Source organism: Parasteatoda tepidariorum, chromosome 5 (genome assembly GCF_982258835.1).
Source record: "Parasteatoda tepidariorum strain Cologne lab strain chromosome 5, Ptep-v5.0, whole genome shotgun sequence".
Classification (NCBI taxonomy): domain Eukaryota; kingdom Metazoa; phylum Arthropoda; class Arachnida; order Araneae; family Theridiidae; genus Parasteatoda; species Parasteatoda tepidariorum.
Window position 1 is genome coordinate 35,722,669 of NC_141759.1, and position 13,940 is coordinate 35,736,608.

General features: G+C 33.7%; 1 protein-coding gene across 1 annotated transcript in view; it reads right to left on the reverse strand.

The window, feature by feature from the left end:
• Window positions 1–10,422, reverse strand: part of LOC107445030 (nephrin) — a 78,752-nt gene extending 68,330 nt beyond the window's left edge. Inside the window, exons 1-3 of the mRNA XM_043049932.3 lie at window positions 10,298–10,422; window positions 5,529–5,666; window positions 1,277–1,398 (exon numbers count right to left, since the gene is read on the reverse strand). Coding sequence (XP_042905866.2) covers window positions 1,277–1,398; window positions 5,529–5,666; window positions 10,298–10,343 — 306 coding nt within the window. The 5' untranslated portion in view covers window positions 10,344–10,422. The remainder of the gene's footprint in view (window positions 1–1,276; window positions 1,399–5,528; window positions 5,667–10,297) is intronic.
• Window positions 10,423–13,940: the final 3,518 nt, after the last annotated feature.

Sequence of the window (13,940 nt, forward strand, 5' to 3'; positions counted from 1 at the left end):
ACTGTAACACCACGTTCAAACTCACTTAAATCTGTATAACCTGGCATTGCAGCAGTTGCCGATCGCAGCGCTGTACTTTGATTGGCTCCATACCCCTTAATTTGCATACTCATGCCTGTACCAGTTTTTTTGGCTCTTCAGTGTAGATACTGATGGTTTTATAAGTTTGTATGAAATTTTTTTAGAGAAATAAGCTATCAATTAACAACATTTACATTTACAATTATCAAGCATTCCCTTCTCCCCTCTTCCCTCTTTATATCAATACTAACTTAGTTTCAAAAATCCATGGTTTGCTCACTCTTCTACCACGCCCCATTTAATAAAGACTCTTCCACCAGTAATCGCTGAAAAATATCTTCTAGCTATCGTATAACTTTACTGGCGTCAATTTACTAAATTGAAATTTTGGCCTAATCACATGTCTGATTTTTGACCTAAATACACGTCTGCCAACTTTCTACGCTTTTTGGTAAAAACTTCTCATACTGGTAGCTTAGTTTATGTTTTATTTTATATTTTTAAATCCGTCGTTGAAAAGCCGACTCAATTTCTGAGTTAACGCCTACTAATGTTCAGCCCAGTAGCCTTGTAATTTTAAACCAATCCAGAAGACAAGGAAACTCCTGGATCAGTATCCCCAGAGGTATTGATTTGTTATGGGAACATGAGGACTTTGCGACTCAACAGATTTAACGTGCATCAGTCACCATTTAATACACGGGGAGTCTTCGGCCGGCGGGGATCGATCCCACGAACTCTTGAACATGGGCCAAGCGCCCTACCGACGAGGCTATCCCGGATAGTTTATGTTTTAGTGTATGATTCTTTGTTTTATAAATTTTATTTACCGTTATTATCCAAATCACTACTTATAAATTATTCAAATGCTTATATCAAACGATTTATTTTTTCACTTCTATCCTGAAAACTTAAAGCTTTTGAAACTTTGGCAACTTAACAAAAGCTCTGAAAGCTTTAGTTTTGAATCTTCTACCACTCCATAAATTATTTGACAAAAGGCGTAGCAGTTGGATGCCTGGTAAGTGCAGCAACTAATTTGGGATGGAGAGATATTTGAAGTAACAAAACGCTTCTGAGATAAAATGCCGAAGTCACATGCTTGCAAACTATGATAGTCTTTCAGAATGGCGAACCGATGGAAATCTAAAGTATATTCATAAGTCAGATGAACACTGAGGTGGAGGAAATTGAATAATCACAGAAAAAAATTTAAAAGTCTTAACAAATATTTGTGAAAAAAATTATGAAACACCTGGCATTCGTAGCTTGCTTCGTCTTCTAATTGTGCGTTTTCGATTTTCAAGTTATGTGCTCCAGATGCTGCATCTCCCTCCAAAGAATAGCGAGGATAACCAGGAATTTCAGGATCAAACCCTAAGATAAAACATAAAGAAGCTAGTTAAAAAAGGAAATGTAGAGTGTTTCAAAAGTTTGCTATTTTGTTGACTTTGAGCCATGTGCATGTCCTCAAACTTATTTTAAATGGGGCATACTTGATCTCAACTAGATAATAATTAACTAGAACTAGATAGCATGTTGTAAAAGACAGATATTCTACAGTCAATGGTGGCTTGGAAACCACATATTCTGAGATAGAAGGGTTCAAACTTGCCAGGTACCATAATCACGAAATAGTTACGAAATTGTGGGACCTCAATCCCTGATGATCTCACTCTACGAAATGAAACTCTCACTTTTGACGATTCACCAATTTTTGAACTATATTTCTTTAATTTTGAGAATTATTTCACCGCCAAATCATGTGATTTATGACGAAAATTTATATTTCCTCAACTTCAAACCTCTTGTGGGATATTGTTGACTAAGATCGAAAATAAAGTGACGAAAAATACCGACGGGCAATATGGTGGTCAAGGAGTTTGGCTTGTACCGGGAAGATCCCGGGATCCCGCTTCGAGCGTGGGTGGAATTTATCTCTCTGTTATTTTTTTCTTCTTGTATTAGTAAAGTGATAATGACCCAATTACATAGCGTTCACAATAAAGTGATTATTAGAAAATAGACAAAATTCGTTTCTTCGAAGAAGTGACAATAGTTATATTCCCTCGGAGAATATATTTTAAAACGGTTTCGTCAAAAATGAAAAAAATTTCGTGAAATTTGAGTGTACATTTTTGCAGTGCCCTAGTTGTAGAAATGTGTATACTTAAGATAGCTGACTCAAGATTTTTTCGATTTTGAGTTACGTATATGTCACAGTGAATGAATTAAAACGGATATTTGTAAAAATTCCTAAGGGTGATGATCAATTTGCGAAATATGATAAAATAACAACTATGCAGGGTGATTTCCTAAAAGAAAATAAATGATTTGATCAAAGTTAAGTTTCTTAAAAATAAAATAAACCATGATGTTTCTAAAAAATAAATTAAACAAACCGTATGAAAATAACAAAAATTAAATGAACAAAAAAATTTAATAAGCGTAAGAATTTTTATTAAATTTTTTAATTTTAAAAAATTGCTTTAAGAGTTCCATTTTTTTTATATCATGAGATCTTCTAATGAATAATAATTTTGAAAATCTTGAATTCATAAATTTTAATATCGATACAAAAGTTAGAAATGCGCTTCTCTGGGATAATCGCAGTTTACTTATTTTTGATAATCAGGTTAATCAAGGAAAGTGAGTTCAATTGCCCGGCTTACCCTGCACTGCTTAGTATGCCTTACACTGATGGTTTTAAAGGCTAGTGCCATTTTCCGGGATTCATTTGCCCGGTATATCCTACATTAATATTTTTTTTAAAAAATATTATATTCTACTGCTTGTTATACATTTGCCTGGAACACCCAACACTGATATGTTTTGTTTTTTAGATTTAGTGCCTCAAAAAACAAAAGCTTAAAAAGGATTTAAAAAAATTAGCAAAATCTTCAAGCAAATTGTAGTCGCACAACAAATGAACCACCCATTCATAGTGCTTGTGTCCGCATCCAATGTAAACAAACAACAGATATTGTCTAGCTTTGCGCGAAAAATTACTATTACGGTATTGGAAATCTCTAGCCAAAGGAGTTAAAAATTATTACATAGACCAATCTTCATTGGTAATTATTAATAATAACCGGTAAATGGTGATGAATTCTAATAGATTATTCTCTTTACTCGACTAACTTGATTATTATTAATAATAACCGATTTTATTGATATTAACCGATTAATTATATTGTTGAAACATCTAAACAATATTATTTTATTCTGTCACTGAAACTGTTAAAGGATTTGATCATATCACTTAGGGATTTCTTTAAGGAAAACGCTACACATAATTGATATTTTAAGATCTCCCATGAATTAATCATCTATCTTTAGAGATCTCTGTTTTCATCCTCTGCCTTGAAACCGATACATTTTCTATTTGGTAGAGCGCTTTGAAATGCTTTAATTTACCATTAAACTAAGGGTACGCAGCACTTGTTAGTGGTTAGACAACTCTAAAAAGCAGACTAGATATTAATTTTTCTTTTGATATATCGGGAGCTTTGGAGTTATGTAGTTTTAATACAATATTCGCATACAACTGATAATAATGTGAGGAAGCTCTGCCGTCACGATACTGCTGATAAATATAATAGCATGCTTTTCTTTATTCATTGTTAATGTGATATTATGATGTGATTTTTTTTTTCTTTTTGCTTCTTTGAAAAGAAAAAAAAACTTAAACAATTATGAAATTTGCTTACCTAAAGATTATTTCATACAAAAATAACTTTTAATGATTGTGGATTTTTCATTTTATTTTACTTAACAACAGTCAGGGCCTGATTATCGCCTAGGCCCAATAGGCATGGGCCTAGGGGCCACAAAAATTAGCAAAAAGTTTAATGAAAGGTGGGATAGCTTTGTGTTGGTTTAAGTATTAAATAAAAAAAAACAGTGTTACAACAAACAGTATTAAATAAAAATCAGTGACTTGTAGCAAAAATCACTGATTTCAATTGTTTGTGGTCACCAAACTATTTTTATTCTGATATAACATTGTTTTGTTGTTTTATGTTTTGCTTTAATTTATTGATACGTAAAATTTATCTTAGAAAAATATCAATTGTCTGCTTTCAAAATTTCTCAGAATGTTCCTCTTGATTCATGTCGTTCAATAGATTCTTTTTCATTGTTAGAACTACTCTTCAGTAATGTAATTTCAAAATATCTTGTAAGGGGCCCGGAAAATTTGGTGGGCCTTGGGCCTGAATTTGTCTTGATCGGTCCCTGATAACAGTTGAAAAATGTGGAATTGTAAAGCATACAAATTTTATCATCTTTATAAAAAATATAATTTCATATGGCAAAATACAAAATTTGAGCGAAATCGATCGATTAGTTCCTAACAAATCGAACTTTAAAAAAGTCATAATTAATTTTTTTAATTTGTTGAAATTTTCTCGGGGTGAAGGAATTTAATAATTGAGAGCAAAAAATATTCCTTTCGCTCAAAAAGTTAAAAACAAACAGCGAAATACGAAAAAGATAAAACAAAGGAGTCCAAACTTTCGACTGCTCTCTTGACGAAACTATTAAAACAATATTTCCCAGATTTGATTTCCCAGATTCTGTCGAAAAATGGCCTTAAATTAAGATAAGAATTTTTAGACAGCTGTTCAAAAATGTAAATAAACACCAATATCATATTTAAAATTTTAAATCATTAAATAACAATCCTTTCAGATAATTTCCAAATGATATTGACTTTTTTGTAAAAAGTTGTGCATTTGCTATTTTTTATAGTTATTAATTGTAAGTTTAAAAACTTCTTTACTATAAAAATGCTGGTTTCATTTTTTTTATGAAACAGATATTCAACCTAGATACATCATGAAATGCTATTGGATAACGAATAGATTAAAAACTTTCGCATAGCCTCCTTCACGTCCACGTGCGTTGCATAGACTTTGAGCAGCGCAATAACCAAAGAACATATACAGAGTTTGCCCAGGACATACGTACGTAAATGGGGGAGAGATTTTGCCTTTTCACCCAACATATAGTGCGGCTCTGAGGAGAACTACTCCAGACTAAATGCCTGGAACTGTCTGCTGCTATGGTAACAAGCGAGAGCACATTTCTAATGGGGGTACAAAGGAGGAATGAAGGTGTCGATTGGTTTACTCACGCTGACCTATGACAAGATCAAGACAAAACTATTCATCCCACTCATCTATTCGAAGTGACTTTTTCTCGTGACCATGGTACCCGCCACGACGCGAGACTGATGTCTGGAGGAGTTCTCCTGAAAGCCGTACTATACTCCACGTTCAGAATGCTATGCAGGGAGACAAATTCCTCTAGTGTTGTACCTCTTTCATAAAACATACCGAACTTTCAAATACAATATGTTCGATGCAGCTCAGTTACTACAGAACAATGCTGGTTCTTTATAGAGTTTGAGCTGAACACACATCCGTGTACGTGCTGGATGCTAGGTGAAAGCTCTAAATTTCTCAATTTTTCTCTTCTTTGTAAACACACTGAGTTTCTCTTACCTAATAATGTTCCATCTTTGCTCCACTGAACAACACCTTTGAGGTTAGATACTTGACAGGGAAGAACTACAGTTTGTCCCTCAAGAACTTCTTTGTTGGTCGGGGGTATAGAAAACGATTGAATATCAGCTTCAATACCTGTTTCAGAGTACATGTAATTAAAAAATGGAATTAATTTCATCCCACATTATTAATATAGCCAAAGCAAAATATATCAATGCCATAGTGTGATTAGAATTTTTTAAAAAAAGTTGGTCCAATTCGTTAACATGATTTAATCGAGAAAAATATTGCAAAACTGCAAAAAATATTAAAAATAAAACAAAAAAGAACATATAAAGGAATAAGAGGAAAAGGCTTACACGTTGACATACACTTGATTAATTTGTCATGATTTAAAAAATATTTCCATAGCTAAGTTACCAGATTATAAAATATGAAATTAAAACCAGGGTCGTGGGATATACTTTTTTAAGCGCGTTCATATTGATGTTAAAAAAACGCATCCGATTTATCCGTTACCGTATGTTGTTTTTTGTGCTACTTTTTGTATTTCGTGCTACTAAGTATTTTGATATTTTAACAGCGTTTTTGTTATAACCTACACTATTGATTTTGTAATCTATGACTTTTTTATCGTTGATTAGTTGTTTGATTTGAGCACAACCAGTATAGCATTGTTCTGTGGGGCTGTTGCCAGACCAAAACTGTAATTTTTGTAACTCTTAAAATTTTAAATAAAAGCCACGGTGGTGTTTCGTGGGTCCCCCGGGTGGCACAGCCGGTTTGAACCTGTGCCCTCTCTCCTGAGCGGGTCTGCCGCGGCGACGGGTCAGATTTTTACTCGTATGCCCTTAATAGGGCGGGTCGAGGTGAACTTTAACCTTATCCGCTACCTTAGATTGGTCAGAAAACTGGCCCATTCAAGAAACAAGAAAGATATATATATATATATATATATATATATATATATATATATATATATATATATATATATATATATATATATATATACTACTGGCTATTAAAATTGCTACACCAGGGGAAGGAATGCAAATAACAGAATGATATTTATTGGGTGCATGCATTATAGTTGGAAGAACAAGTGATTAAATTTTCAGGATATTTGGATGTATAGATCTTGAGGAATCAGAACTCAGAGCAGCCTCCCCTGGCAGGAGTAACAGCAGTTATTCTCCTGAGCATTGAGTCGAACAGATATTGGATAGCATGGACAAGTACAGCATTCCATGCAGCTTCAACATTATGCCACAATTTATCGACTGTTGTGAATGACGAGTGGTGGCGCGCCAGTCGTTCGGAAACCATTGACCAGACGTTTTCAGTTGGAGAGAGATCAGGAGAACGTACAGGGCAGAGCAAAAGGCGAACATGTTCTGTATCAAGGAAGGTCAGGACAGTGCGGGCAACATGCGGTCGTGCATTGTCCTGTTGAAACGTAGCGTTATGGAGGCATCGAAGATAAGGCAGAGCTACTGGCCCTAACACATCAGAAATCTAACGGCAGTTGCTCAAAGTGCCGGCAATGCGAACAAAACGTGAACAAGACGTGTATCCAATAGCACACCATACCATTACTCCATCTGATAAGCCAGTATGACGATATCAAATGCAAGCTGCCTATGGGCGTTCTCCACGATATCGCCAAACACGGATGCTGCTATCATCATATTGTATACAGAACCTGGATTCGTCTGAAAAGACGACGTCGTACCATTTTTTGAATTCAGGTTTGTCGTTGATCACACTATTAGAGGCGCTCCTGCCTGTGATGCGGCGTCAAGGGTAGCCGAAGCCAAGGTTGCCGTGCTGACAATCCATGCTGCTTCAAACGTCATTGAACTGTTCGTGCAGACACTTGTTGTCTTGCAAATGATCCGATTTGTTGACTCAGGGTTCGTGGCGTAGCTGTACGATCCCTTAAGGCCATGTGGACAACATGTTTGTCTTCTCGGCTGTTAGTGATGGGGGGCTGCTGAGATCCTGCACGGCGTTCCATATGAACGTCATGAACCAATTGATTCCATATTCTGCCAACCATCATGGGATTCCAACCAACGCAAGCAGCAATACTTCGGCATGATAAATCGCAATCCCGGTAGGCCACAATTCGACCTCGATCAAACTCAGACACGTGCTGGAAGGCATTTCTCCTTCTTACACGAGGCAAAAACTTTTTTACCCAAGAACGACGCTCAAATTCAATTTCTGTATTAGAAATTAACTGTCAAAGTTACTACTTCTCTTCTTTTATACACATTGTTGGTGTCACTACCGCCGCCTGCCTTGCGTGAATGCGCTGATAATTTATCATTTACATACCACAACAAGCTTTATCCGTCCTGCAAATTTCACATTCGTGGGCGATATGTATAGTGGAAAAGAATAAAGATTAATGAAAAGAGAAGAAGAAAAATTATTTAAATAAAATATTTTTTAGAACACATTAAGTAAAAAATATATCAAGCAAAAAAACAGAAAATAAAATGTAAATAAGATACAGAATAAAACACAAAACGAAATCTTTAAAGCGAGTAGCGAATTCAAATGAATTTACACGTAACGGAATCCTTCAAGAATGATTTAAAATAATTTCGTAATAAGATTACCAGATTACAAAATCTGAAGACAGAAGCGCAAATGGAGTTAGAAGCGTAAATAGAGAGGTTTTATGGCGCGTTCTTACTGCAATACTGAAGCACGTTTGATTTATAGGTACCAAGCATTGACCCGGAAATGGATATGTGAAAGGTAATAATATTATATTGGATAGTTTAAAGTTTATAATTAATGAGGGTGATGTTTAATTATGCAATTTTAATGATTTTAGATAATTAACATTTGTTAAAAATGGGAGAGAGAAACATGATTAGCCAGTTTTGCACAGATTTTTAGCCACGGATTTGCCTGAACTTAATTTGTACATGGTAAAAATTTTAATTAACAAAGAAGATTTTAGTAAATTCATTAATAATAACATAGAATTAACTCGATGATTTTATATCGAACTTAATTACTTTAGTTGGGTATCCATTGCATTTTATCAAATTTTGAAGGAGCATATTTTTTTAATTCGATTCATTTGATTATTTGATTCATAACTGCATATTTTTTTAATTCGATTCATTTGATTAAAAGTGGTATTTAAATGGATGTTTTTAGAAACATTAGAATTCCAAGAAATTAGCTTATTTACGTTAAAGTCATTTCTTTTATCGCATAAATCAACAAAGCAGATATTTTCTTCTTTTTAAATACCCAAATCCAAAAAATTTCAATTAAAATTAATATAATTAAAACTTATTAATTTTCTTCGTTTTTCTTTTTCCTTTTTGTCTTTATTGGGATATATTTATATAAATGTAAATATGTACAGAGCTTCAAAAAAGCAAAATGATATAAAAATAAAGTATGTAAAGTTATTTTCTACACCACTGCATGTAAATGAATCAAATATTCATATAAAATAAAACGCTTCTTTGTTCCAGGTTAGTCGTAGTAAGGATTTTAAAATGCCAAAAATTCTGAAAGCTTTAAGATATTAATAATTGTCCACCACAATTAAGTCTATAAATTGTATTACTAAAAGCATAGTAGTTGGCAGCCCTGTTTAACACGTTCACGCCGGGTGTTGCTCCCTAAAGTGGGACGGAAAAGAGAAAATACTGGTAGAAGAACTATTTCAATATTAGATAATATTCGGGAGGAGTTAATCTATTCTCAACAATAACAATTCACTGTAAGGAAATTTATCACTTTTGACTTGATATACAGTTATTCAAAGTACCAACCCGCGAAGCAGGCATCTCACTTTTTCATCTAGTAAGTTTAGCCTTTAGGCGACTGTGACTATTGGCTTTAAGCTAGGGAAGGGGGCAAGGAATACAGGCGGAAAAAGCAATTCAATGTAAAAATTGCATCCGTTAAAAACAATTGGTAGTTATGGATTTTTATTATTCCCGGAAAAAAACTAAAAAACGAAATTTATTTGTTACCAGTTTTTACTCCGGTGCCCCGCCCAATGAGACAATCTAGCGTGACCCACCGGTGGGTCACCCCGGCGTGAACGTGTTAAATATGGGTGCCAACTGCTCCGCTTTTTGCGAAAGTTTTAATAAATTGATAAAGAATTAAATATTAAAACTTCTAGATTAAGGATAATTACGCCTCCTCTTAAAATTTATCAAGACGAGATAACTGTAATACAGTTGCATTTGATATGATACATTAAAACTTTGATATGTAGCGGAGGAAAAATTATTTAAAATGAAAAATACTTAACTAAAAATAACTTTAATTACGTTACCACTAAAAAGTATTTTCATAATATTTTTCACCAGGCAGAGTAACTAACCAAATTTAGAGAACACATATATTTATATATTGCAATCAAGATAGAAAAGTTTAAAAAACTGGTAAAAAAAATAATTTCATAACAGTTTATTTTTGGTAAGATTAATTTATCTATAATTATCAAAACTTTTTTTTAACAGTGATAACATGTATGTATGACTATTTATTTTAATCCTAGAAAAAAATAGCGGTGATCATTGTATAATTAAGAATAGTTCGAGCATTGTTTTACTCCATATGAAAACCAGCAATAAATGAAATAGTTTTACAATCAGTTTCTCCTGATTTCTATATTACTCTTAGACCTGGATTCAATCTATTATTTTCCCTGCAACCACTGCTTGTAAAAAAATTTCGATTTCAAATTTTTGTTTTTTAAAAATAAAACTTCTTACCTTTCTTTTCAATAATAGAAATAATAACAATAAAAAAAGTTATCATAATAAATGTTGCAACAACCGAAAATCCTTTTCTATAGTGGAAGATAATTTCTGCTTTACAGTAAATATGTGATTTTGCGTAGAATGAATAAAAGAATAGAAAGTAACAGCCAGGCACCGGGCAAGAAGGTAATTTGATAACTTAGTATTGAATTGCTGTTCAATTAGACCATTTTTCTTCTTTTCTTAAATGACTTTTCTTTTTTTTTTATTCTAGATCGGCTAAAGTTTTTCCAGAAACAAATGAACTTTATGTTTTCTCATTTAGAATCATTTGCTTGGTTTTTAGAAACTTGTGTGGCGGGCAAAAGTATGCTCAGGGTTTTAAATATTTCAATCACAGAAGAGAAAAAAAAACTATTTAATTAAACGAATGACGTTTGAGACATACATATTTACTGTCATATTAATCAATATTTTAAATTTATTTCTAATGTAAATGTATGTGGAAATTATTACGTTAAATTTCAACTCTATAGTTATTTTCAGAGTGGCTGTAACCTGAATAGGAAGAAAAAAAGTCGTACCCGAACTATTTTATCATAGATTTAATAAAAGGCGGGGCTAATAATTCTTCACCTTATTTTATTTATCACTACCAAATGTAAACAAAAACCATGCAAGAATAATCAAAACTAATATTAGCTATACTAAAATAAATGTGAAATAAAAAACAATATTGGTACATTTAACGTACACATATTGATGTGATCACTTTATGTTATTTTCTCTGATCACAGAACCTTTTCAGTGTAGCCAGTCTGACAATACTTAATCCAAAAATGTTACTAACTACTGGAATTGAAAAACGATTTACTTCTGAACGTTCGTGAAGTTTTAGCTATTAGCCATTATTCTCTAAGCAACCAAGAGTTAACCCCTTAACTTGAGCGCCCGAGTTAATTCGAGCTCGCTAAACAGGCCAAACTGTGCACGCTCGAGATAATTCGAGCGGCATTGTATTTTATGCTGCTATATTTTTTCACACTCAAATATAATCAAGAATTGAAAATAGCAATTTGAAAGTTAAAAAAAATCACTTTATTGATATTTATCATTTACATAGGATTGTAAGCTATAATACTTATTTATTCAAGAATAAAATATATTTTTTCTATGGAACAAAAGAGCAGTATAACAAAATTTTCCACCAAAAGAAAAGACAATGTTCGAAAATGTGTTTTTATACATTAAAAAAATAGATTTTTTTTTGCTGGTTTTTTTTTCAAAAAATTTGCACGTTAAGGGGTTAAAGTATGCCTCTTTAATAAAAATAGAGGGCTGCCAACTTTTTACACTTTTTGGAAAAATATCTTCAGGTGGTAGCTAAGTTTATGCTTCATTGCATTTTTTTGTATTTTGTAAATTTGATTTAAAGTCATTTTCTTCATCTCTACAGGCATTTAATTTAAAAGTTTATATTAAAAGACATTCTTTCGTGGGGAGGTTTTTCAATTTTTTGCAAAATTATCAAAAAATCAGAAAATTTTAATTTTTAATTGTTTATTTATTTCTTTGCACAGGAAATTATTATTCTTATTTATTTCTTAGAGTAGCAAAAAGAAAAACCCGGACAAACAATTTCTAACCCAATTTTATTTAAAATAAATAAATAAACTTATAATAAGAGTGAGCTTTAACTAATAAATGCATGCATTTCGTTTTAAAGTGGTTGCCTAATTCAACGATTCAATAGCGCAAACCTTCATTGATATTCACAGCAGAGAGTCGCGAGTCTTCTATCTTTTACCCATCTTATTTTCGCCGAAGTGGTTGCTTTAGAGAGTCTAAACTATTATGTGGCTTAATGCAAGCCGTAGAAACCAAAACAGGCCTTCACGCTGTAATTCATGGGGATGAGATCTGGCGAGTAGGGTGGCCGTTCTACAGAAGATATCGAGTCCGGAAAATGTGCCCTGCACTAGCCTTGTGCTTTTTTGCCTTGTGACCTGGTGCGGAGTCTTCTTTGACCCACGGAAGGACAACAGCTTCTAGAATGACCCGCTGTTGCACTTTGATTTATTCTAACGCCTTCATCCACAAGACAGAGGCATCTTGCTCCTTGCGCAAATATCGCATGATCGACTTTGGATTTTGGTAACATTTAATTATCGTAGAGGTGCTTGGAGCGTTTACAATATATATCCTATCATTCTGGGAGTTATGAACTTGTTGGGCGGTAAAAAGCTTCTCATCAGTGAAAAGAAATCTCTCGCAGCGCTGACTTGCGGCCCATTGCTGATAATTTCAATAAGCGGTTTGCGCCTCTGAATCGCTGCTGCAAAAGGCAGCCTCTTTGAAACCAATTTATTTATTAGTTAAAGTCTTAACTCTTGCTATTATTTGTTGATTTACATGTTTTTAATGTTGTTACATTAAAATTTGTTTGTCCAGGTTTTTTGCCGCAGTAAGAAATAAATGGAAATAATAAGTTCCTATACAAGGAAATAAAGTAAAATTAAAGAAAATTAAAGCCAGGAAAAGTAGATTCTTTTAAAACCAGGACTGACTGAACGGTAACGTCTAATGTTCTGCAATTTATCTCTGAAATAAACTTATAACATATCGAACTGCGGGATCATTAACAGCGTTTTCTTGTCTAGAAATCTAAAAAAAAATAAACTATTATTCATATTCCGATACTTTATACTGTGGAGTGTATGTGGCCGAAACCGTTTTGCCAGGAAACTATTTGATATATAGTTGAAAAACGCTATCATCGGACCATCTGCTCCGCGTCGAGGCTTACGAATGGCGCAGGAGGCAATCAGGCCTATATACGGATACCTGCCAAATGACAATTTACCGGAAAGATGTATTGGCGCGAATAGTCAAAACGATAACGAATTGTTAAATTCACTTATTTGGACATTTTCTCCAAAACACATTTATTCTAGTAAAGATGTGGTCGAAATTGCCAATAATTTAACTACGGTGATCTTTAATGACGGCTTCATGGAAACTGCCAGCATGATGTATGTCATGGGTATTCGAATTGGCAAAGCAACGTTTGCGTTTTGCGAAAAGCGCAACGTCAATCACCTTGTACACTTGGAGCACCACGTGTCTGTCTCATATATTAAACTCATAATCATATAAAGAAGCCGAATCTGAAGCCCGGGCGTTATCAAAAAAGCTGATTTCTGGAACTGCCCGGAACAACCAGCCATTGCCGGGATTCGAACCCGGTTCACCTCATTGGGAGGCCAGTACTCTATCCACCCCAGAGAAAGGTCTGTCAAGACACCGTCCACAAAATTAGAGAACTTTTCAACAAACAGAATCAAATTTTAACTTCTCTCAAACAGCCACGATCTGACGAAGTCGAACACTTCACTAACTTGAAGAATTTAGAACATCAAATCAAGACAATTTCCGTTCAACTTGCTGACATGAAGAACACTTGCTGCGGCCCTCTGAACAGTGAGACCCTGATGAGTACAGTCCGCAAAAAAAAAAGATATCACCCTGAATAACTTTCGTTCTAATGATCCGATTTTCACGAACTAAGTGTCAATCTTAATGGTTCCTGGGGGTGACCTCAAATATGCTAATTAATTAGTGCTAACTATTAATTAAGTTACGAAATCAGACACAA